A 27,704-nucleotide genomic window follows, 5' to 3' on the forward strand; every position below is an offset into this window, starting at 1 on the left:
ACTACTATAATACTGTCTCCTATGTACAAGAATATAACTACTATAGTACTTCCCCTAATGTACAAGAATATAACTACTATGATACTGCCTCATATGTACAAGAATATAACGACTATAATACTGCCCCCTATGTACAAGAATATAACTACTATAATACTGCTCCTATGTACAGGAATATAACTACTATAATACTGCCCCCTATGTACAAGAATATAACAACTATAATACTGCCCCCTATGTACAAGAATATAATTACTATAATACTGCTGCTATGTACAAGAATATAATTACTATAATACTGCTGCTGTGTACAAGAATATAACTACTATAATACTGCCCTGTATGTACACGAATATAACTACTATAATACTGTTCCTTATGTACAAGAATATGCACAAAAGGAAGAAAACAGAGGGTCACAGCGCTAACAAAACATCCCACAGCAGATTTTGAGCATTAACTTGAATAAAGCAGGAGTCCACAAGAGGCGACGGACCGTTTTGCGCTTCAAGTGCTTAATCCTGCCACAGGATTAAGCGCTTGTTGCGCGAAACGGGCTGTCGCCTCTTGTGGGCTCCTGCTTTATTCCTCTTTCCTTTAGCAAAGTTTTTAAAGCGATTTGGAATAAAAGACTAATTTTACTTTAACAGCGGTGAGTGCCAGCTCTTTCTTTCCTTTTGAATGCATGTACAAGAATATAACTACTATAATACTGTTCCTTATGTTCTAGAATATAACTGCTATAATACTGCTCCTATGTACAAGAATATAACTACTATAATACTGCCCCCTATGTACAAGAATATAACTACTATAATACTGCCCCCTATGTACAAGAATATAACTACTATAATACTGCTCCCTATGTACAAGAATATAACTACTATAATACTGCCCCCTATGTACAAGAATATAACTACTATAATACTGCCACCTATGTACAAGAATATAACTACTATAATACTGCCACCTATGTGCAAGAATATAACTACTATAATACTGCCCTCTCTGTACAAGAATATAACTACTATAATATTGCCCCCTATGTGCAAGAATATAACTACTATAATACTGCCCCCTATGTACAAGAATATAACTACTATAATACTGTTCCTTATGTACATGAATATGCTGAGGAGGCTGAAGGACTCCTGGGGTGTAACCAGAGCCAGAACCTCTCAATGCTACAGCTTCACATGCTGTTAGTCTCACCCATCCCCATGCTCCCTCACCACATCCCCCTTACCTCTGCCTGCTGTACTCTCACTGCAGCAAATTAAGTTTCAACACACATTGTGAGGGGGAAGTGCTCCTTGCACATTATAACAGCCTGTGAATCTGTAGCACAAAGGTACTCTGGTAACACCTTCAGGTTTATTATTATTATCTACCACTGCTATACAGTGGTTATGAGCAGCGCTCACTTACAAACTTCTGGAGTGCTACTGGTGAAGGAGCTGTAACGCTGAAGCCAGTGGGGGATTAAGTGTCCCGTAGGCACCGGGCTGTTCACACAATTAGCCCCCCAGCGTCCAAACCAACATGTTAGGATTTAAGTGCTTCTCTATACACTCTATATCCTCTATATCCTTAATCTTATACTGTTCATAAAAGTAATTATATGATGAACTTCTATCGTGGTCTTAGAACCCATTCATTTAGGTAAGCAAATTACATTCCCTAACTGCATGAAACCCTCCACCCCGACTATAGTCCTGACCAGATCCCCCAGACAGTTTAGGAGATGTGGATGCTACTCGGCTCTGTGCTCCCTGCAGCTGAACTACCCCTCATACCGTAAATACTGTATATATATACTGTATAAGCTGAGGCTCCTAATTTGACCACAAAAAAAATGGAAAAAGTTATTGACTGTAGTATAAGCCCCAGAATAGGAAATGCAGCCGTTACTCTAATAAAACATCCATCAGCAGCCGCACCTCATTACTGAAAAGTTCACAACAGAGCCTCCCTTTATAGAAATGTGCACAGCAGAGCCCCTACTTTAATTAAATGTCCAGAGCAGATTCCCCCTTTTAATGAAATGTCCACCCCAGATGCTACCCTTTAATAAAACGTCCACCCCAGATGGCCCCCTTTAATAAAATTTCCACCACATATGCCCCCATTTAATGTATTGTCCACAGCAGGGCCCTTTTGAAAGAAAAAACTATACTCACCATCTTCTCCCCGGCCCCGCGGCTTCCATCTTCACCTTCTGGCCTGGGCACATTACTATGATGCGGCAGTGTCGTGGCCACGTGACATCATAGTGTAAGGGCCCTCACGGCCAGAAGAGCAAAAGATGGAGCTGCAGAGAAAAAGCCAGAAGGTGATTACAGTTTTTTTTTTTTAAGACTAATGGTGGATCTTCATATAAGGCCCGGGCCCAGACCGCCTATATAGTGTCCCGCCATTGGCGAGAGGCGTGCATAATTATGCATATAGGGAGCACCCGATCTGTTCTCCGCTACCCTCTGGCGCTCCAGGGCTGCCGTGTACAAGGATTGATTTCATTGAATTCTTTTTCTTCACAAACGGATTGTTCCTTGGTTTCAGCGTTACAACTCCTTCCCCAGCAGCACCCCAGCAGTGTGTAAGTGAGCACTGCTCATAAATACTGTATAACAGTGGTAGATTTTCTTTAATAGTTGATTTTGAGAAGAACAGAGGCCATGTTTCAAATCTTAAAAGATACCATGCCTGGAACTATGAGTATGTGTCCCTGATTTATCATGCTTCATTTCTGTGGTAGATTTCCTTTAATATATAAATAAAGCAAATACAGTAGAAGCAATGAGAAAAACAGCAGAAGACGGTGACGATATCTCCCTATCACGCCTTCTAATAGAACATCTGCTTTCTACTATTACAGAATGAGACATTGGTATATATGTGTCGGCCTAATGGCTTTGTTTTGTAAGCTGCGCCATATGGGTTGTCTGGAGCAGAAATGTGTCTCATCACGTTTACACAGTTTAACTTACTAAATGATTGTAGAGCAATCCCAACATTACTTGATTTCTCAGTGGTTCTTGCTGTTCTTCCATTCTGTCATTATAGCTCAGGATGAACAGTATCCTTTCGGATAATTCCGATTCTGTGGTAAGTTGCCAGGCAGAATTATATAAATGCTAGCGTACCTTAACAGTGCCCCCTGTATTAGACCCAATACAGTGCCTGGTGCCCCCTGTACAAGGCCTAATAGAATAAAGAAATTTTCCAGGTATTTTGAACGATTACCTATCTCCCACTTAATTGGGAGCTACACTTGCAGTTGTGGATTATTGCCACTTCACTGAGCACAATGCCACTACTTCCATGCTCTTCATTTTCCTAGACGGGAATAGGTAATTGGTGCAAGAAAATGTGCCTCACTAAAGACTTGACTTCCAGGTAAGTTACCTCTCTTTTAACCACCTGGCCTGTGACATCTTGTGAAACAGGCTTACCGGAAATCTGCCATCAGATTCCGAAATAATAAACCAGTATGCATTTTATTATCAATCTGGGCACCCTGATTCTAGGAATCTCTTTATTTAACTTTCTGTTGAAAAATATGTAAATGAGGCACACGTGCTCCAGGGGACATCACCATCTGGGGTCACAGGCCAATACATGCCCCCTTAAGCACTTTGTTTATGCCTAATTCCTTCTCCGTAGCTTTCCCCATCCTCTTTTAGTGACTCAGACTCACATAGCATGGATAAGATGCTAAAACTTTCGTATCATCGTGAAGATAAAAATCTCATCTCAGTCATACATGACTATACGCAGCTTGTTTACATATGGCTTAGGAGGAAATTATTTATAGGTAAATGGGCAAGATATCACATAAAATGGGGAATTCTAGAAAGGATATTTCATACCACACTGAAGGGGTAAAATTTAAGAACAGATCCCTTAAAATCCTTGTGTTCCCATGTCTAGGCCATAGCCCGCTGATTCCTAAACAACTAAACTATGATTGCCTCTACTATAAACATGACAGTTTCACTTTAAGGCAAGTTTAATGGAGAAGATAAATATGAAGTGATGTCAAACATCCTTGTGCGTACATGTCGGCCTTCAAGCTAAAGAGGACATTTGATAAATGTCAATTCAGCACTGACGAGGAAGGTGATGGTGCTGCCCTGCTTATCACAAGCTATGAGGATCAAAGTGATCCAAAGCACATTTGTTGTACATTTTTACAGAATCAGTATAACAGATGTTAAAGCAATAATAGGATTTGGAGGTGTGAGGTGCCATGTTACGTGGGACATCTACTTACCAGTTCACGAAGTACGGAGTGTCCAACGATAATGCACTCAGATCATGCACCCAATATCATGTTTCGCTTCCCCGCTCAGGTCCCCGGAGTTCACCTTTTTCTTACTGGTACATGTAAGTGCATTGTCTTGCGACACAATTTGAATCTTAAATCCTGCGCTCAGTCCGAATCAGTTGGATCGTCCGACAGCATGCCCCCCCGATTTCTGAAGCATGAAAGCCAGCGCAGCTGCGCCACAATCCGATCGCGTGTGACACAATCCCCAGTAAAATACCTGTCACAGCGGCGCAAATCCTGAAAACTTTGGAAATCCGACGAAAGTGTGATCCGTGGGCCCTTAGTTAAACAGCCCCATTAGTTCTATCTGACGCAGAGCTTTTTCTAATATGGTAATGGATTCTCATGGTTCAAAATTACTCTATTCCCTACACTTCCTTTTCCTAAAAAATCAGGACCTTTAAGGTGGGTGATGAATATCCACGGAAACCCTAGTCCCAAAGAATCTGGTTGTGGTGACATTTTCCATTTCAGATGGAATAACATGGGCTATAAGGGACCTAGTAATGCAGTTAATGAAGCATACATGTGCACATCAAGTCCCAGAAAAATCATGAGAGGGGCAATCAACATTCATCAGGGTTTTATTACCGTCACAATATGAGTCAATAACTCAGTGTTGGCTCAACAATTATTCCACCATTCAGCATACAAATATAACTACTATGATACTCGCCCATATGTACAAGAATATAACTACTATAATACTTCCCTCTATGTGCTCGGCAATCTCCGTTAGCTCCATATAGATGAATGAAGTAGAACGGCATGCGCGTTGGTCTGCTCCGCTCATATTGGGGAGCAATGAGGGGTCTGAAGGAGGTACTTCGGACCCCATCAGACCCACCGATCTCGTGATCTATGGGGGTCTCTTCACCCCCCCACCGATCAGCACGTTAGGCCCTATCCTGTGGATAAGGACTAACTTGTTTCCTGGGAAAACCCATTTGAGCTGTATAGAATCTAGCCTTGGGTGCATATTAGTATACAACCATCATAATTAGGTCCAGACATGGGAATGGATTAGCTATCTGGATTTTACTGATATACTACACATTTTATTGGCTTAAATAATCTGTTCCTAATTTTTTATTAGGTGATTTAAAAGTTAGGAATTGCCTAAAATGACCCATTCTTAACCAGTGACTGTGCAGACTTCCGGATCAATGTTTGTCTGCTTAAATATCTCAATTTGATGTTGTTGACAGAACAGCTTTCCCAGAAGACAGTGCAAACCAAATTAATCTAGGCAAAAAGAATCCTGATCATTAGCTGAAAAGTAATTTGGCAAATCAGGTCCTGACAAAGTCAAAGATTCAGCAGAACAGCACATAAATAGTTTGTTTTACTGGATTTCTTTCCTTATCCTTGTTTTACCTGGACTGCAAACAACAAGTAATAAAGAGGTTGTCACAGCCCCGCCTCCACATTATAATGTTATGATTTTTCATGTAGCTGAGGAGCAGTGGACAAACTACCCGACTACCCAAAACATGTCCCTATTCATTTTCTATATTCAGCTTCTAGATGGCAATAGGGCAGGTATGACATTTAGGTAGATGAGGATTGTGATAGTTCTATTATTGTACATAGGGGGACAGATGTATCGAAGGCTGATGGTCCCAACCTTCATCCCGCACCGTGTATGTCAGTATTATAGTAATTATATTCTTGAAAATTGGGAGCAGTATTATAGTAGTTATATTCTTGTACATAGGGGCAGTATTATAGTAGTTATATTCTTGTACGTAGTGGGCAGTGTCATAGTAGTTATATTCTTGTACATAGGGGCAATATTATAGTAGTTATATATAACGGGGGGCAGTATTATAGTAGTTATATTCTTGTACATAGGGGGAAGTAGTATAGTAGTTATATTCTTGTACATAGGGGGAAGTAGTATAGTAGTTATATTCTTGTACATAGGGAGCAGTATTATAGTAGTTATATTTTTGCACATAGGGGCAGTATTATAGTAGTTATATTCTTGTACGTAGGGGGCAGTGTCATAGTAGTTATATTCTTGTACATAGGGGCAATATTATAGTAGTTATATATAATGGGGGCAGTATTATAGTAGTTATATTCTTGTACATAAGGGGCAGTATTATAGTAGTTATATTCTTGTACATAGGGGGAAGTAGTATAGTAGTTATATTCTTGTACATAGGGGGTAGTATTATAGTAGTTATATTCTTGTACATAGGGGGCAGTATTATAGTAGTTATATTCTTGTACATAGGGCGAAGTAGTATAGTAGTTATATTCTTGTACATAGGGGGAAGTAGTATAGTAGTTATATTCTTGTACATAGGGGGCAGTATTATAGTAGTTATATTCTTGTACAAAGGGGGCAGTATTATAGTAGTTATATTCTTGAACATAAGAGGCAGTATTATAGTAGCTATTTTTTGTTATGTTCTTGTGCATAAGGACATTTTTAGTAGTTAATTAATAGTTATAAAAATCTTTTTAGCAGTAGTATTTAATCATATTCATCATTTTAGTCTATAGTAGCTGTTGTGAGTGCAGTATTCTACACTATAGCACACATGTAAAAAGTACAGCACAATGTCATTCCCAGGCCGTATGCTTAATTAAAATAATTCTCTTCATGGTCTTCTGCTGAATCTTCACACAGAGACATTTGTGAATAATTCCAGTGTAGCCTGAAGAATGTCTCATCATGTTAATTTTGAGAAAAATGCAGTTGATGAATTAAACATAATAATATGATAATTTTTGGCTGGATGGTGCACGACAAGACCTCCATGTTACATTGCATTTTGCTATGTTTGTGTATTATATGTTACTTGTTATTGGAGCACTTCTTATTTCCCACAGAATGGTGTAGAAACGTGTTAAAAGGCAATGTGAGTCATGGCGTTCTGCCGCCCGGCGAGTGTTCTCCGTCACTACTGATTAGAGCGAGTTATTAAATCATTTATAATGATAAAAGTTAATAAGCTGACTCTCTTCTTCAGTTTTGGAGCTCAGCGGATAACAAATACAAGCAATAACAGCCATCCTCTAATTTGTTTTCCAGGCTCCATGTTTAGAAAGATGAAGTTTTTTCATTACATCACAGCATACAATAGTTTGCCGTTCTCCGGTTTGATTTGTGTTTTTGCTGCATAAAGTAAATTTATTCCATATTGACTTTTAGGAGCGTAAAAAATGATTCAATCACAGGTTGTGAGAAAGCCGTCCGTGTTTTAAATAAGGAAATATTGCTTTTTTGTGGTGCTTTATTATCATTTCTACCGCAGTCCATTACATAGTAATACATCAACTTTTCTCAGATATATTACACCACTGTGTCTTCGTGCCAAGTACATGGATTAACCAGCCTGTGGAAATAAGGGATCAGTACTTGCAAACAACTATATATATACTTGATACTAGAAGGCTCCATTTCTCCTTGTATTCTGATGGAAAGGGACTTAGGGACAAGGAGATATAAACTTGCAGAACCTTTGTGCAAACTAGTTGCATATGGGGGAGGGGATCAGTTGGGGGTGAGACATACGGTACATTTCCCAATTTTTTTTCCAAGCAAAACACAATCCTCAAAGAGATTGTCTGGGAACTATAATCAGACTGGTGCCTGGCTGACACATGACTGTCACACAAATCATCTGTTTTTGCCAGGATAAATACAGAGCAATAAGCCAGAAAAATTTGCTCCACATTCGGAAGATATGTTAGTGGCCCAGAAGATGTAACTACGACTGACGGTCCTATTCACTTGATTGAGAGCTATGGCTGTAGTTACAGCTTCTGGCCACTACTCAGAGCATTTTGATTATTTCTAAAACAGTTGATCACTGTAGGGCACCCCAAACATGAGAAGTATAAAACATCAATTCCCAAGCAACCTTTTTAAGGATGATATACTGTTTGCCTGAACAAAAAATATCAAGAGTATAATTGATCTTTTAGGTTCAGTAGTGAGTTATAATACGAGTAGGCAGTTTGGGCAGTAGCCTAGGGCCCAAACCTTTTAGGGGCCCCATGGTCACCCAAACCACCCACCAAACGTTATACTGAGAAGGACCTTTACCCATACAATCCTAGTACATCTGTTCATGCTCTCAATACAAATGTACCATTTAAGGGCCTTTGAAGTTCTTCCAAAGGTCCTGAAACTGCAAAATGAAAGCAGACAGAAGGTTCACATTCCCCAAGAAGCTGGATTCTGGTACAATATCTAGGAAGTGAATTCCAGATTTTTAGGAGCTATAACATTCTTTATTACATTATTTATTATGCCGTTAGAATGCACATCAATGTCCACACTTGCTGGAATAATCGGTGTGGCCAATGTTGGAGGAGTTTCTTTCATAGGTGGTGTTTAGTGTGCAGTGAATTTGGGAAACTCCTTATGTAATTGAAGACACTGCAGAGCACAATGAGCACAAAGTGCACCCCATTCAGTAAGGTCACCAGCTAGATATTGACACATACCCAGTTACTCTGCTCTGATGATGCCCCCCAAGCATGCAATGGGCACCAGCATGTGAAATGGCATAGTGTTTGGCAGTGAACCCTGTTGTATGTGTACCAGCTTTGCTCACTCTTCTCTCTCTGGGGGTGGGAATGGTTCAGTGAGTCTACAGCAGGAGGCAGTGCTGGAGGAACCCGAAAACCAGGTGAAAGGAGCCAGACTCAAAGTTCTTTATTAGTGCTAACGATCATGGAGATCTAGATAAATAGTGCCGTATGTGCACATACTGAAGTTGTATTGGCCCAAAGGCAGAGTGGTGAAATAGTTGTGGTGCTGGCAAAGTGGGAGTCCAACAGATTTTGCATTTGGAGCATATTTTGGAGTTGGACTTCTAGCAGACTTTACTCTTTAAATAAAAATCCCCACTTAAAACCGCATTAACACTTCGCAACCAACTGCAAGAGGATCTTGTGAAAAGTTATTTTTAAAATTAATCCCAATTCCCTTTGGCATCACTAAAAGAAAATGATTAAGTGCTTAACTTGCACATGTTAATCCCTTCCCATGACAGATGGATGGGCGTTTGACTTGTATGACAAATGATTTCCATCTCTTAAGTCAGTAGTAATTGTATCCAGTAACTTGTAGATAGTGATCAATAAATCTGACCTGGGGGCTACATAATCAGGACCTGCCTGGTTACTATAATCCATTACTATGTGAATGTATGTCAGGGAGGCAGTCCCATAAACTATAATGATTCACTATGATGGATTCCATTCATTAACTATGCTTTAACAGTGTATCATGGAGCTCAGGTGGTAGTCACACAGTTAACCTTGAGGTCATGACCCAGAAAGTTTGTAAGCATCAATTTAAATAAATTGAGAAATGCCTACAAATCCTTAAACAGGTTGTCTCAGATTCATGTTTCATTTTACTATGGGTCCTGTTTAATTATTTTCATTCCTTCTGGGCTCATAGTAAAAAACAATTAGAATCTTGCCAGCCTAACAGAAATAAATCTTAGGGTCACTTTCATCATCTTCATTTTATCAAATAATGATTGTTATAAGGTCAGTATCACTGTTGCAGGAAGCTGTGGCATGGAGACCCAGGCAAAGCCCGTTATGCTCCAGAACTTTAGTCTTCAATAATTTTTTTATATTTTTTTAATTCATTTAAGACACGGGCTAGATTTCCAACTATTAATCCTAACAACCCTCCACATGTATTCTCACCTCTGGTGATGCTCTGAAAAACAACCATCCATGATCTCTTTTATCTCCAACATCATTCATCTGAGAACCAAAAGGTTTTGACACACAATTCCAATCCCAATAAACATTTCTATCATTTGTCTGACTTTTACCAAAGGCTATATGATAAGCCGTACAAGAAACATTGACTGGATGGATGTCCTTATAAAATCTTCCATGCACACATTTGAGATGCTACATTCGAGTTCCACTTTTATTCATCTTTAGACATGTCCATGTGGTCTGTGAAATCAGTTGAAGCTACAATAAGTGATAACATGTATGAGAAATGTAATCGCGAACATCTTACAAAATTCAAGGTCAGGGTTGAATATTTTCAGAGGATTCTTGGATATCAGGGGGCAAAGCTTTTAAATAAAGTGCAGCATCTCCATATGGAGAGTGTCATGTATCTTTCCAAGGTTACCCGTGATGCCTCCTCGATGCGCTCATGCTGCTGCACGCTCTGCATAGTAAAATGTGTAACATCTACCCTAACAGCAGATAATTTATAGTGCATTGGACATGCTTTAATAAGCCAGGGCAGGGAGATGTGTACATATATTGATTGGCTATTCTTAGTTGCATACACATTCAGTGGCACTTTATTCATTTTATCTCTTGTGTGTGGAACGTAATGGAAGGAGAATCCCTTTGGCATTCAGAACACTGGCACATCATTACTGCCTGAATTTATCATATAGTGACGAGCATCTATTAGTTGCTGTGGTGTCTGTGCCAGATGAGAGTCACCGAGGTGACTTTTAATATCTTTATATCATTGCAGTACATCATTTTATAGGTATATAATAGGTGTTATGGAATAGAGGGTTTGTTAGAAACCAACCACTTGTAGGATGAAATTACGCACATATGACCTTAAGCAAGGCACCAGACATAAGTGGTATACATAGAATCTATAAGTAGCATACAAGGTCAGGATGTGTTCACCTTTATCTTAGCTTGAATTTGGAGTCAAAAAATTTGTATAATACAGGATTGTGCCATTCTATCACTACCAGTGGTTGACCACATCAAATATAACACTTAAAGGGGTGGTCCCAAGTTTAGAAGTTATTTCCCTATCAACAGGATAACAAGGTAATTGGACTGACTGCTGGGACACCCACAATCATGAGAACAGCACCCCAGCAATGCGGAGCCGGTGTTCACTAATGGCTGGAGCAGCAGGAGTAGCTATCTCCCCGATACGGCATTCTATTCTATTTAAAGGACATCTACCACCAGTATGAGGGATTGTAAGCCAAGCACACCGACATGCTGGTGTGTGCCCCCTCTCCAGGATCCACTCTTCTTGTACCTTTTTATGCCCTTGAAAAAAAAAAGAAATAAAGGTTTAAAAAATTATGCAAATGAGCCAAAGGGGCTCCAGGCTCCATTTACATCTATAGAGCCTGGAGGCCCACAGGCTCATTTGAATAATTTTTAAAGGCATAAGAAGCAATAAGAGGAGCAGATCCTGCCAGAGTGGGCACAAACCAGTATGTCAGTGTGCTTGGGTTACAAACCTTGATCCTGGTGGTAGATGACCTTTAAGTGCTGGAGATAGCCAAGCTCAAGGCACTAGTAAGTGAATTGAGTAGTGGATGGGGGCATGCACTCCGGATCATGGAGATGCCATTATTCTGATCATTGGGAGTACCAGGGGTCAGACCTGGTACCGCACCGCACCGTATTGCTCCAGTACCATCCCGTGGGCCCATTGAAGCGTATGGGGGACATATATCGGCCGTATATACGTCCCTTATACATGCATGTGAATGCAGCCTAAGTGTTTTCGTCATATTCTGCTACAGGGTAACTTACAGAAATCATATTAGTGGACTCATTGGTTTCCAATCCTTTATGGAAATAAAACAATACTAAAACAGATAACTTATAGATTTTAAGCTCTTGTGAGCTGGTCCTTCACTCCTATTGTTACTTCTGTAATGTCTTATTTTGTCCTTATATGTGCCCCCGTTATCTTGGTAATATGTCGGTGCTATATAAAGATTTATTACTGTGCTTATATTTACAAGTTATTGGAATAAGACATAAAGCTTTTTTTCCATGAGTGTGGATGGATAGGTGAAAGTTAGCACAGGCTAAATTTAAGATATAACATTTGCTATAAAGATAAGATACAGGACTTGTGCATCCAAGGTTAAACCGAGTAAACAAACTAAAATTTCCACCTCAAAAGTTAACAATTTACTTGCTTGAAGTTTTTCAGCTTTACAGAAAGATCATTTTTCTTACAACATCTTACATCATGGGGAGTACACAGACTATAGGGGCCTCTGGGAAAATCATCATAGTAAATCACTTTCTTGACGCTACTCAGTAATAGCAAATTCCTCCATCACAAGCCAGGTGGATCTGGATCAAGTTTGCTATCAGTTTCCTGAAAAGTCTAAATCTTCTTATAGAAATTCACAAGAAAATATTATTTGCAGGGTTCATGAGCTTCAACCCCTGCTGATTCCCAGCAGTATTCCAACGGAGGATTTCCATAAGGTTATGTCCACAGGGTATTTGTACACAGCGGATTATCTTCTACCAGGATCTAATCTGCTGACTTGCTCATGCAAAACAACTCTAACACACACACCACACTAAAAAACTTGAATCGCAATTTAACCGGAGGAGTGGGATTTCTATCTTCATTATGCCTGTGTATGGCAGACCTGCAGTGACATCCACAACATCTTGGGGACTTCCTGTTACGGCAGAATTGAGGAAAAACACATACATTCAGTAGGTACAATAACACTGATCTTTTTTGCAGATTCAATCAACAAATCTGTAATATGTTTTTTATGCCCATATGTAGTTTAGTTACAGAATCTTCACCTGACATGTGAGAGGTAGTGGTCATGTTTCCAAGCACAACAAGTGCAGGAATTTTTTTGGGCTCCATTATTATTGTCTGTCCTGGGGTCTGTTTCAATACAGGCAGCCCCCTGGCTATGTACAGGTTCTGCAGGTTTGTTCTTAAGTTGAATTTGTATGTAAGTCGGAACTGTATACTTAATAATTGTAGCTTCAGGCAACATTTTTTGGGTCCCTATGACTATTGGATTTTAAAAATGTTGGGTTGTCATAAGAACCAGGATTAACAATAAATCTTAATTACAGGCACCATTGATAACTGTTATAGCTGTTTATTGTAGCCTAGGACTAAAGTACAGTAAGTTACTAAAATCCAGAGGTCCGTTTGTAACTAGGGGTAGTCTGTAAGTCAGGTGTTCCTAAGTAGAGGACCGCCTGTATATGGTTTCTGGAGTGGGATCTAGTGCTGTACTGTGGTCTTTATCATTTCTGGGGTGGCTTTTTGTGCTGTACTGGGTTTTGTGCTATCACAGGAACAACCTCCAGTGTATATCTATGACATACAACTTCACAATCTATGAAATGCAGCTTTACACTCTATGACAGTGGTTCTAAATCTTTCTAATGCTGTGACCCTGCAATTCAGTTTTTCATGTTGCAGTGACCAAAACCATGTACAAGAATATAACTACTATAATACTGCCCCCTATGTATAAGCATATATCTACTATAATACTGCCCCCTATGTACAAGAATATAACTAGTATAATACTGCCCCCTATGTACAAGAATATAACTACTATAATACCGCCCCCTATGTACAAGAATATAACTACTATAATACTGCCCCGATGTACAGGAATATAACTACTATAATACTGCCCCCTATGTACAAGAATATAACTACTATAATACTGCCCCCTATGTACAAGAATATAACTACTATAATACTGCCCCCTATGTATAAGCATATATCTACTATAATACTGCCCCCTATGTACAAGAATATTACTAGTATAATACTGCCCCCTATCTACAAGAATATAACTACTATAATACTGCCCCGATGTACAGAAATATAACTACTATACTACTGCCCCCTATATAAAACAATATAATTACTATAACACTGCTCCCTCCCCAGGTTTTATCTTCCTCCTCACCTCACTCAGGTAGCCCCCCATGTCTGCTACCCCATCCTCACACTGGTATTGCCCCCCCTAACTGGCCTTGTTACCCACCCTGCTCCACAAAACTCCCTCCCAGATCTGCCCCCTTCACAGAACATACCCCTTCAAAATCTGCCCCATCCTCATCAAAGAATCCCCTCCCCGGATCTTACCCAGGATGTATGTGATTCTATTCTGATTCTATTATTTGTTTTACCAAAAAGGGATATTGCTTAGTACACCCCCCTCACACACCCAAAAAACGTATATCTGGTTGTCTGTCCATAACTCTACTGGAAAGAGCTATTGCTTGTCTAAGTGTGGCACCTTCTAGGAGCAGTGTAAGGTTCCTATTGAGGTCACCATAATCCTATGAACGTACCCAACTTGCCTTCTGCTTGCAAAACCTGACAGGGAGAAGCCAATCATAAGCAGGAGGCAGGGAAGGGCAGTGTGAATCTATATCGTATGTGAAAACACTAAGGGGCACATTTACTTACCCAGTCCGCAGATATCGCCGAAAATGCATTGTCCAACGATAATACACTCTGCCACGGTTCACTAAGATCGTGCACTCGATATCCTGCATGTGTCAGAGTTCACCTTCTTCTTCCTTGTGCATGTAAGTGCTTGGTCTTGCGACACAATTTGAAAGTTACATCCCGCGCTCAGTCCAAATCAGTCTGATGACCCGCCCCCCGATTTCTGTCAAATGAAAGCCAGCCCAGCTGTGCCAAAAATCGGTCATGTGCCACAAAATCCCAGCGCAAACCCCTGTTAAATCCGACAAAAGTGCGATCTGTAACCCTTAGTAAATAAGCCCCTAAGACTATACACTGTGAGTTGAGGGGAAAAATTTCTATATCACTTAGACAGTTCCCCATGTGTCCCAATGTTGAAAGTGTTTACTATGTAGACATTAAAATGCAATATTATGTCCTAAATATTTCGCAGTTTTCAATTTTGAAAGTGGTTTTCCCCTTTAAAAGTTGCTGCGTTTCATTCAGACAATCCAACTGGATGAAACTGCTTTCCCTGACGCCTGTTTTACTATTATCAGTCCCGTTCTAAATATACTTAAGCTCCAAATTCTTGTGAGCTGCTCACTATCTCTGCGTCTATCTCTTACATAGTTTCCAGATGATTATAGACCTGTGTGGTCTGTCGCTTTTCAGCTGGTCCGGTGTCCTTGGGTATGAGAGCAGTATAAATAGATAACTACATAAGTAACTAATTATACGCACAACACTGTGCACTCTAATGCAAGACACAGTGTCCCAGAAATATTGGGGCTTATTTACTAAGGGCATGTCGGTTTTTCCGCCGCTGTGACAAGTATATAACTGAGGAATGTGGTGCACCCAATCAAATTTTGGCGCCGCTGCGCTGGCTTTCATGCGACGGGCATCGGACGATCCAACTGAGTCGGACTGAGTGCAGGATTTAACTCTCAAATTGTATCGCAAGATCAAGCACTTACATACACCAGGAAGAAGAAGGTGAACTCTGGTGGACCTGAGCAGGAAAAGTGACACATGCAGGATATCAGGCGACCGATCTTAGTGAATCACAGCACAGTGCATGCTCGTCGGACAATTCCACAGAACCGAGTAAGTAAATGTGCTCCATTATACTTGCTGCGCCGGTTTTCTGAGTGACTTTGCACTGAAAAGAACATGTAAACTGCTTGCACATGTATTTATAAAGTGTCTGCGCCAGTTTTGTATCGCAGCTGCTCTGTGTCCCACACATGTCCGACACGCGCGTTTGAGCTTAGTCGGAGTTTGCAACATATTAATTAGAGCGACTCGACAGAATTTTGTTGCACACTGTGTAGTAGTAAAGGTGCACCCAAAAATGGTGCACACTTCCCAAGCAGTGCAGGATGCGCCAGAATTATCTGACGAACCCTGCACATTTGTGCACTAATTCAGTTTGCCTCACTTTTGATATATCTGGGTCAGTGTATGGGATACTGCACTGCACAAGGGATCGGATCCTCATTTAATTTCTTTGCTGCCCATTGCCATTAGACCAGACTGATTATTTTCATGGTAATGCCAATGAGAGTGCTCAATGCCACCCCAGTGGCATTATTCAAGGAAATTGGATTTCAAGCTTTTCTGATCCTATTATTTGATTTACCAAAAAGGGATAGTTCTAAGTACATCCTCCACATACACAACTTATGTCTGGTCGTCTGTTTGCCCAGCACTCCACTAGAAAAAGCAATTGCTTGTCTAAGGGTATCCCTAACAAGAAGTAGTATTATGTTCTTATTGAGGTCACCATAATCCTATGTGTGAACCCAGATTAAAGGGGATTGTCAAATATAATTTTCCAAACATTACAACAAAAGTGGTGTGGCCATAACAAAAGTGGTGTGGCTTCTTGTGGAAAAGTCTGTTTGTCAAAAATGATGGAAATGCACTAAACTTTTGGTTCAGTTTTCTGTTGTGAACTAAACAAACTAATAGATGATACAAAGTACAGCTAGACGGATTAGGCCTGATTTATCATCCATCATCAGAAATAGTGATAAATAAAGCGTCTGTGCAACACTTTTGATAAATCTTCCCCAATTTGCTTTTCCCAATTTTTTCAACTTCAGCGCCAGCAGTTTGGGGCCCACCACTTCTGGTCCTTTCTTAGTTAATACAACCACTTAAAGGAAATCTACCATCAAAATCAAGTATGATATACCAGGGACACTAGCTAATAGATCCAGGCACATCTTCTTATATTTGTTATCCATGGCCACCTTCCTGCTATAATCAAATTTAGAATTATGCTAACAAGACAGAAGGGCTCTGGAAGGAGTTGCCAGAGCCGTTTTGTGCTCTGGCTTCACAGGGTGTTACACTGTGCAAGAGCATCTTCCCACTGTGCGAGATTAAAGCAGACATAGGGAGGTGGAAGTTCCGAAGGAGCAGGGGGAGGGGGAGATGTACTCTGTTGCCGAAGCATGGAGGGGCTCTGGTAACATCCCCAGAGCCCTTCTGTCTCATTAGCATAATTTTATGTTGATTTTAGAAGGAGGCCATGAATTATAAATATAAGATCTGTGATACGTTCTAAGGTCTATAAGATCGCCTCGATCTATAAGTAAGTGTCCCTGGTTTACCAGGCTTGATTTTGATGGTAGATTGTCCTCAGCAGTGACCACAAACCAGATATCCTGTCCAGTCTGGCAAAGAATGGCAGTACTAGAATGTAGGCGCTGGAATGTGTGAAATTTAAAATATATATTATTTTATGTTATATAAATTTATACATATATTTCATTTTTTACACAATTCAACCCCTTTAACGGGGATTTCTGAGATTGTAATAGTGTATACATACAGCTAACCAGCCTAATAGAGGGTTTTTTTCTGCCATGCAGGACAAAGGAGTTGCAGCAATAATGTACAGCGCCCCCTATTCTCTGTGCTGCAGCACCCGTGACCTAGTTCTTTGCACAAAGCTTGTACAGGAGTGGCAAAAACAGCAGGATAACTACTCCCAGCAGCACAAAGTGACCTCTTCAGAATGTTATATCACCATGGGTGCATAAGTAAAGAAGGTTTCCCCACGATGGCTTTCTCTCCAGACCCCTGATCAGGCAGAAGTTGGAGATTAGAAACAAGTGAGCAGAGGGAGAGCTGAAGCCAGTACTTCTTTGTGTTCAGTTCAGCCCAGATGGGGAGGGGTAATTCTCACCCCTGCAGTGTGTGGGAAGCCCAGATAGCATTGCAGATCAACAACTGCTAGCTTGTAACAATGTGTGTACATGCCAGCCGCAGGCCCCTGCTAGCACACAAGTGGGCAATCATATTGCATCTGGAATTTGCTGCATAGTAGCAATTACACATAAACACTACATCAATATCCTGGGGATGGGGGTAGTTATACCATTGGGATTGCATGAATGATCTGTGTCTTGATTGATGATGATAATAAGAATACAGATGATCATGGTAGAAAGCAGGGTGCTGCAGTATCCAGTCCTGGCTGCACGGGGGTTAATATTTCATCAGTCCAGCACTTGGGGGCTCTGCTGTGACACCCCCTTGCCTTGCTGCAGTTCCCATCAGAGCCTTGGTGCCTATTTTCAGTGTCTGCCTGTTCTGGTGTGCTCACAGCACAGCTGCCTGCCTTGATTTGTCATAATGCAGAGAGGAGAGAAAAGGGGAGCTTGTTCTGCAGCATTGCAGGTACGGAGGCACCAAAAGGACAAAAGAAGCCTGCTTTCTCCAGCAATCCAGAGGGAGGCAGAGGTAGCCCCTCCTCACAGAGGAGGCAGACAGTTGTCATCTGAGGGCAAACAAAGCAGAGGCGTTCTCAGTTCAGCACCACTCCAGTGGACAGCTCCAGGAGACCTGCATTCTTGGAAAGTCAACCCTTGGAGTTTCTTAGAGGCATCCAGGGCAGCTTAGACTGAGGAGGGAGGGAGAGGTCTGCTAGGGGGGACCCATTCCCTAATAACTCACAGACAAAGCTGTGGATCCAGTATTCAGCAAGTTGCAGAGGAGCAGAGCACTGTTTACCTTGACACGTGTTTGCCTTTAAACACTTTACTCCAGAAGTTTAGAGGAACAGGGAAAGAGATCCAACTGATCCCAAACTTATTATGAACAGGCTTGGCCAGGAATGAGCTTTCTAAAAGTGGACTTGTTCTGAGCTGGAAAGTCAATGGAGAGTGAACTGGAAGGTAGAGGACATTTCTTCTGGGATGGGGGTTTCTTTGTGTTGTCTTGTGTTGTGTTACTTTGTATATTTTTGTGTTTATGATTCATATATTTACTATTCTGTGATCTTTATGCTGAGTGGAGTTGGCTTCCTTCTGTATATAAAAACTTGTCCTATACAAGTCAGGACTACATTGCCTTTGTCTTATGGGATCTTACTCAGTAGCACCTTGGGAGGGAGGGGGGCTCTTACAATGCAGTTCTGTTAAAACTCTGAAGCTCCTTTCTTGTCAGCACTTTAAGGGGCTTTTTAAATTATATTTTACAGAAAGAGATGTTAAATTTAGACTGATGTTTCCATGCAGTGTGGTCAAGCATTGGAAAACTTCTCAGGATAGATTGGAAACCTTGGAAAGTCATCCTGATAGCAAGTCTTTTGTTCCCATACACTGCAGCTAAGGGGGTGTAACTGAGACCCTCTCGTAAACAAACCCTTGCAGATGAATTGGCTCTATAGCATTGATATACATCGCCTGTATATGAAGACCATCAGTCAAGCTCTTATAGATTATCTATTGGGAAGCGCTAAATAATTCAGCATACAAATTGCTGTAAGATAGGGGTAATAGCACTCTGCAGAGTTAAATACACTGTGCAGTGCCTAACCCTGGAGACTGTTACTTTAGCCTGGGACTTAGATAGTGTTAATAGGACTTTTAGTAAGGTCAGTCCTTCTACAGACTGTGTAGCCTATTGTGCATCGCAGTGTCCTAGTACTAGGTCCATTAGGGGTCATTATTAAATAAATTTATGGAACTTTCTTCCATACAGCTCCAGACTTCAGGGTCACACTCACTAATATGTTTCGACAACTGTCTAAGGTTCCTGTTCCAAGTGTGAAGTTAAGTTTAAATACAGGATGTTTTAAGTAGTTACATTCCAAAAGATCACAATGAAAAAAGTCAGGTCTGTTACGAGCAGGAAACCGTAAATCTCTCCACCACCGTTTAATTTCTGCTTAATCTTGGGATTGTTCTGTGTCTGCCTTGTATATGAGTGCGTATATAGGAAGATGGAGCAGGGTTATGTGTGATAGGTACAGCAGACTTGAGTTTGTCACTTGGCACGACTCAATGTGATATTATGATATGTTATCTAGGGTTAAAAGCCAGACTATAGGTAAAACTACTTCATTATCACGAGGCTTGAGTCATAAAGAGTTAAATGAAAAAAGCTCTGCTGCATCTGTAGGTATTTCTGACTTGATGGTTATAGTCTCTGATATACTAGGGGCTGGCGCATAGGAACGGTCGCTCTGCAGTGATCATCTCTGAGCAGCGACTCTGTGTTTAAGGAAATATTAGGGATCCAAATTGCTGCATTATCTCCGCCGTTCGTTCATTGTGCACGCAGTGATGTCACGTTATTTCTTCACGCTGACACATAAAGTGCAGTGTGTATGTGTGTATATATGTCGTAGATGTATATGTGTGTGTGATTATGTGTGGATGAGTGTTTCTATATGTACATATGTAAATATACAGTATGTGTATGTGTGTGTTTGTATATATATATATATATATATATATATATATATATATATATATATATATTATATATGTTTGTGTGTGTTTGTGTGTGATATTCATGCTCTGTACCCAGCCCATGTTCATTGGCTTACATGGATTTGTGAATGGATATGCAGAAAACATGCGCTCTCTAGATCTGTGTTGCAGTCATTGAATTTTTTCTTGAATGGAAACAGTTGAACTTGTCACACACAGAGCACAAAGCAGAATAAAGAGCGGCTGTGCGGCACACAACCTGCACACACTAGACACAATGCTTTCATGTGGAAATATTTCATTTGACTGAAAAACAAAATATTTAAGGAACTGAAATCTGGCAGGAAGGCGGTGGGTGTGGGGACTTGTTGCTAGCCATTGATTTGTGTTCCAGAGGGCTCATGGATAATATGATGTACGACTGTTTAGTGCCAGTGGACATTAGATCATATACAGATGTAGCAGAACTGAATGTTTCAGTTAACTCTTTGAAGTTGTGTACGGTGATACCTGAAAGAAGGAATTGGTCAAGTGTCCGGTGATGAACTCAGCTCTGCTACATCTGAGGATTCATTAATACTCATACTGGATGTTGTTTTCTGGATCTTATTGGCAAGCAGAGGGTTAAGTTTTAGCTGCCTGTAAGATGTAGCAGTGCTGTGTATGTCAGATGCAGTGGTGCTGGGTTTGCTTGCTGTAGCTGGGCAGAGTTTGTCGCTCGGCTCATCTCTTTGTTATGTCACCTTGTATTTGCGCTGTTTAGTTTGTTAGATGTTATGAAGCTGAGATGCAGCGCAGCACTAGGGATTGGGAGATGCCAAGTTTGATAGATGTAGCGGGGCTGAGTATGTCAAATGCAGTGAGGCTAGTAGATAAAGCTGTTAAGTAGATGTAGTAGCGCTGAGTATATCCATGTAGTGAGGCTGAGTTTGTTTTAAGTAACAGCTTTTTTTAAGCTATTTACAAACAGAAGGGGGAATGGAATCTGCCTCCAAGATAGTGTGAACTAAGCCTAACATTTAGAGCACTATTATATAACCACGTACTAACTGGGCAGCAAAGGGATATATTTACATGCAGCCAAAATGTAGTTGTGAGCAAGGTTATCTTTGCAGCAATAACATGGTCTACCGCAAACCCCTTAATATCTGCAACAAATCTTAACACGTGTGTATGTACCCTTACTATTCTCCTAAAGCACTCACAGATTTTAATCTGCAGAAAAATTGGAAAGTATGCAAGTGTGCAGCAGGTGCGACTGAATATCACAGGGTAAACAGGAACGATATTCTACTTTGGGACTCTCTGAAACTGGGATACTGCAAGTAGGTGGAGCCTGTTATATATAGACAGACATATAGATCTACAGAGCCTAATGTCTTCTGCTCTGTAATGTGTGAATCTACTGCTATTGTCCTGGGACTTGAGCTATGGAATAAAGCATAATCCAACAAAAACAAATTTAACCCTCTGTGTGCCACCTGGTCATAAAGTTATTTAGCTATGCAACTAGTTGCTAGTAAACTGCTCCAGTTCATAAAAGAGAGTACTCTGGCTACAAATTGGTTACCATTTAAAATGTATACATCTTTTTAAAGATACAGCAACCCTTATGTTGACCTAATATAAGTTATTATTCCCTGTTATCAGGTATTTAAAGATAGAAAGGAACTGAGCAGTTACATTTATTTGGAGTACAGTAAATGACTGATGAGTATTATACTTCCATACTGTTATCACAGAACATTGTATACAATGAACGGCATTTATTTTTATTGGCTTTCCACTAATTTTTTGTTTGCCAATGTTTTTTGTGGTTTGGGACATGTGCGCTATATTTTTTTTATGTGTCGGTGCCTCTATTTAGCTTCTTTGCCAAAACTTCCTTAGAATTGGGCACAGGGCTTCAATCCCAACACTTTTCCTGCACTCATTTTTCGACATTTTTTTTGGTGCATAATTGGACCAAAAATAAGCAGGTCTGTTGACTTCTAAACCCCTTCATGAATGTGGTTTGACATTTCTGGTGCTCATTTGTTCTTCTTACAGTGTGCCAAATACAATAATGCTGTACGCCACAATATAACATTTCAGTGCAAATCACTGCTAAAATCGGGCAACAAACTAGCGGCAAAAAATAATGAATGCCCCTCTGCTCAGCTCACATGAATGATGTATAGAGATAAAAGTTATAGCAGGACCATAAATAATAATAATAATTCCTTTATTTATAGCGCATACAGATTATGCAGCGCTGCACAGAGCTTGGCAAATCAGTCCCTGTCCCCAATGGGGCTCACAATCTAATTCACCTACTGGTATGTTTTTTTGATAATCCAGCAGGTTTACTCACAGTACTATATAAAATCACCAATCACACATTGGTCACATATTGTAATATTACTGGCAAAGTGAGCTCTGCTACATATGTAGGCGAGCCAATATTGTCTTTCGAAGCTGCATTGTTACAGCTGGCCCAAATCCCAGATCTTGGATGCAAATCTTGGCTAAGAAATCCAATCAAATGTAGGGTTTCAGTCCCTCAGTAACACCGTTTTATGGTTCACTTAGAGCCAAGTCACAGCAATGCGCTTGATAATTAGGAAGTGTGGAGTATTTCTAAGAATTGTGGAGTAATCGGTGGTATTAGGAAGGTTGTACAGACTGGGGGAAAGATCCTGAAAGATAAATCAATATGTATTTGTCAAGCACTAGTCCGAAGAAGACAGTGATTTCACATTTCATCAGATGTGATTATTAGTGTAGATGAAGCAGGGTTGACTTTGTGTTTAAGGGTTTCTTTATTGCTCTACCAACTCAAAATTATTACTAATAGATTGAGCTTAATATAACACAATGCTACATAACAAACTCTGCTCCACTGCTTCTCTTTGTGGGCACTATGTAGATGACATTTCAGGGTAAAGAGATGGAGACATCCACATGAGAAAGTCAATGTAAGTCCCCTGTTGATAAAATTGTCATGTAGATATTGTTTATAATGCAGTTCAAGGCTTGTTGGGGGTGTAATGTCAGGAGTAGGCTGGACCACCTTGTTACTAAACTATCTGCACAGATTTAAGAGCTATTAGTAGAGCAGGGACCAATGTTAAGGTCCTTATCCTCTTCTCTTAGGTTATGATAACCATAAGGAATAGGAAAATAGAGTTAGAAACAAGAAATCCTTTTATCTTAAAGGACTGGTGTTACTATAAGACCTTACTTAAACTGCAAAAGAAGAAGAGTTTGTCCAGCTTCCAATGTAATGCAGAAAATAGTTAAAAATCCACTTTATTAGAAAAAATTATCAAGATAAAAACATCATAGGACGTCCATAATAAAGAAAAAACGGACGCGTTTTGAATCAGCTGGTTCTTAGTCGTAGCCTGGCTATGACTAAGAACCAGCTGGTTTGAAACGTGTCACTTTTTTCTTTATAATGGAATTGTTGTAGCCTATTAATGCTATATGGTGAACCAGTAGGGCTGTCGAGTTGTGTACCAGTATAGCTGTAGGGTTGTGTATCACTAGGGATGTATATTTGTGTACCAGTAGGGCTGTAGAATTGTGTACCAGTATAGCTGTAGAGTTGTGTATCACTAGGGATGTATATTTGTGTACCAGTAGGGCTGTATAGTTGGGTACCAGTATGACTGTCAAGCTGTGTATCAGTATGGTAGTAGATTTTTGTACCATTAGGGCTGTAGAGATGTGTACCAGTATAGCTGTAGAGTTGTGTATCACTAGGGATGCATATTTGTGTACCAGTAGGGCTGTAGAGTTGTGTACCACTAGGGATGTAGAGTTGTGTACCACTAGGGATGTATACGTGTGTACCAGTAGGGATGTATACGTGTGTACCAGTAGGGATGTATAGCTGTGTACCACTAGGGGTATATAGTTGTGTACCACTAGGGATATATAGTAGTGTATCACTATCGATGTATAGTTGTGTACCAGTATACCTGTAGAGTTGTGTAGCAGTAGAGCTGTATGCTTGTGTTCCAGTAGAGTTGTCGAGTTGTGCACCAGTAGGACTATATATTTGTCCATCAGTTGTACAGTTGTGCGCTAGTAGGGCTGTAGAGCTGTGTACCACTAGGGCTGTAAAGTTGTCTACCACTTGGGCTGTAGAGTTGTGTACCACTAGGGCTGTAGAACTGTGTACCACTAGGGCTGTAGAACTGTGTACCACTAGGGCTGTAGAGTTGTCTACCGCCAGGGCTGTAGAGTTGTGTACCACTAGGGCTGTAGAGTTGTCTACCACTAGGGCTGTAGAGTTGTGTACCACTAGGGCTGTAGAGTTGTGTACCACTAGGGCTGTAGAGTTGTCTACCACTAGGGCTGTAGAGTTGTCTACCACTAGGGCTGTAGAGTTGTGTACCACTAGGACTGTAGAGTTGTGTACCACTAGGGCTGTAGAGTTGTCTACCACTAGGACTGTAGAGTTGTGTACTACTAGGGCTGTAGAGTTGTGTACCACTAGGGCTGTAGAGTTGTCTACGACTAGGACTGTAGAGTTGTGTACCACTAGGGCTGTAGAGTTGTGTACCACTAGGGTTGTAGAGTTGTCTACCACTAGGGCTGTAGAGTTGTCTACCACTAGGGCTGTACAGTTGTCTACTACTAGGGCTGTAGAGTTGTGTACCACTAGGACTGTAGAGCTGTGTAGCACTAGGGCTGTAGAGATCTGTACCACTAGGGCTGTAGATCTGCGTAGCACTAGGGCTGTAGAGTTTTGTACCACTAGGACTGTAGAGTTGTGTAGCACTAGGGCTGTAGAGTTGTGTACCACTAGGGCTGTAGAGTTGTGTACCACAAGGACTGTAGAGGTGTGTGGCACTAGGGCTTTAGAGTTGGGTACCACTGGGCTTTTAGATTGTTGTGCCATTAAGAATGTAAACTTATATATGAGTGGGGCTTTAGGGTTGAGTACCAGTAGGACAGCTAGCCTGTGTACCATATATACCAATTAGAAAATCCCACCCTTGATTTTCCCAGAAACAACCCTTTAGCAAATGGAAACCACCATCATTAACTTATTTCCAATCTATTTTCAAACTATTGACCATAAACATAAATATTGACCATATGACAGCTAATCCCTTATGGGGGGAGCAGGAGTGCTGCTGGTTGAGCACCGATCAATACAGGTTTTATACTTTCTTCCAAGATAGTTCTTCCTTTTCTAGGAAATCTTTAGCCAGTTCCTGGACATTAGAAAATAATCATTCTAGCCATGTGATGTCTTTGTATCTAATTATCTCTAATTAGCAGCCACTTAATGGTGAAAGACAAAGAGCACAGATGATGTCATCGGTCGGTCATGTGACCACAAGTGCTGCGTTCTGCTATGGAAAAGGAGATCACCCCTCCCCTGCTGTTATTCTGCGCTCTCTGATTAACTGATCCACCTGCACTAACAGCTCAATAAAAACCAAGTTTACTGTCAATTTAGTGCCTGGCTGCGTTTTAAGACTGATTCAAAGAAACGCACCAGAGAATGGAACCTCTCACCGGAACCGATTTGATGTGGTTATTTTCATATTTATTGTAACAATGGAGCCTTGGGTCAGTATTAGCATGCTGATGAAACTTGTGCCTCTTTACAATGGAAGATCCAGGGCGCTGCCTCCCAATGTGGACAAAAAGCTCATTATAATTTATGGAAATCATTGGTTATGCATGGAATTTATGCCATTAAGGGCACCTTTTGCTTGTATGTATTATTTGCACCTATATTGGGACCAATACTGAAGATTAAAAGTCAATTCCAATTAATTTCTTAAAAAAAGAACAAATCACAGCATTGGCAATAAATTACAATGTATTGGGATCTTCAGATGAGGAATTCTTCTGGAAATGGCATAAGCATAAAAAGACTTCACACTCTTTCTAACTTTCCTACTCCTTTTTACAACTAGATCCCATAAAAATGTGAAACTGTTTAGCAAAACCAGTTCCCTACTCCATACTCAAGAGACGTAACCAGGTCGAAACAGTGCTGTCTACAGTTGGGAATCTGTTTCTTGTGGAGTAGATATACTGGTTTGGCTTTAATCCTACATCCTGTCATTAGGCTGCTTGAAAGTCATGCTTGATGGTAAGGGGCTGCCTTCAGGGTAGCAAAAAGAGGTGTAATTTTCCTTGACGCATCCAGAAAAATGTATTTGCATATTTCCTAGAATCCCCCAGTGGAGCATCAATGGCTGTAAGTCAAGGCAGCCTTAACTGGCAAAGTCTCCATAAGAAAAATCTTAATTTCTTCTTAATTCTTTAAGAAGTGACCAGCCACCTGTGAAGCCGTGCGGGTTCCTTATAACATGTAGTTTATTGAGCTCAGTCAGCTACTCAGTTATACTATTATCCATTAGGTTGCTTAACCTGACCTGGCATTGTAAGGGCCAAGCTTGGTGCCCATGGCAGTACCCTGAGCCAGCATCTGACTATGATTAATACTTGTAGATTTTTTTAGATTTTTGCAACTCCCATGGATTTCAAGAAAGAAGGTTTCTCCTCAAAATTTCCATGCTCCTCAAAATTTCCATGCCATAACTAGCTATGGGGGGCAGCTGTTTGAACCCCTATCTATATGAATTATTATAGCTAAAATAATATTTACTGTAAAACCCTTTTAACTATGCGAATAGCAACTATAACTAATCCACCCTTTGTGTTACTTTGATTTTACACTTTGTGGTTTTACAAATGATGTCGTGCAAGCGTTACTGTATGATTAAAAATCTTTCCTAAAACAAATTGCATGACCTTTAAATGAAGAGAGTATTTTTGTAATTAAACAGTCATTTCAGCATGGAAAAACATGGCTAAGATTGACAGATGTGAAATATAGCTTTTATGCCACCAGTTTATTATTACAATAGCCTTCAGGCACTGAAGCAATTTACTTGAAATATTTTCATTAAAGTTGGCTATGGCTGTATAATTCCTTGTTATGGGATGGTACATGGACCAAAATGGGTCTAATAAACAGTTCCTCATATCTCAGCTTCCTTGACTTCTATGAGTTACACATGGATAGACTAAAGTGGCAAATCAGAGAAATTTAAAAAAAAAACCAATCCAGACATCACTTTTTAGATAGATCCCAGTCTACCATCGGCCATTGACAGTGTTCAGCAGTAGATTTTCATCTTATACATGTGACCAGCTTAAGTATCCAGATTATGGATAATAGGATTCGAGATGTTTGTGCAAGATTATCTATGATGCCATATGATACGACCAATGTGCACTTTGTCTTTGTAAAGCTAATTTGCCTCCTCAAATATCGCCTGTCATATGCTCATGTAACCTACTGTGGAAAAATGCCAAATAAGGTCAACTATAGGATGTTGACACTACTAAAGATTAGGGCCTAAACCATAGTGAATTGGTCAGACATGCGTATAAAAGGCCCTTTGTGAAA

General features: G+C 40.4%; 1 protein-coding gene across 15 annotated transcripts in view; it reads left to right on the plus strand.

Annotated features, from left to right (window-relative positions):
• CAMTA1 (calmodulin binding transcription activator 1) overlaps positions 1-27,704 on the plus strand; it is a 1,053,810-nt gene that overhangs the window by 968,781 nt on the left and 57,325 nt on the right. For 2 of the 15 annotated variants that reach the window (XM_072156293.1, XM_072156294.1), the window contains exon 1: positions 18,269-18,733. The exons of 10 other annotated variants lie outside the window; for them this stretch is intronic. In XM_072156293.1, coding sequence (XP_072012394.1) covers positions 18,715-18,733 — 19 coding nt within the window. In that variant the 5' untranslated portion in view covers positions 18,269-18,714. Of the gene's footprint in view, positions 1-12,636; positions 12,797-15,494; positions 15,651-18,156; positions 18,237-18,268; positions 18,734-27,704 lie in introns of those variants that run through there. 3 more of the 15 variants (XM_072156295.1, XM_072156296.1, XM_072156297.1) reach the window with 3 other exon arrangements.

Source organism: Engystomops pustulosus, chromosome 6, assembly GCF_040894005.1.
Source record: "Engystomops pustulosus chromosome 6, aEngPut4.maternal, whole genome shotgun sequence".
NCBI lineage: Eukaryota > Metazoa > Chordata > Amphibia > Anura > Leptodactylidae > Engystomops > Engystomops pustulosus.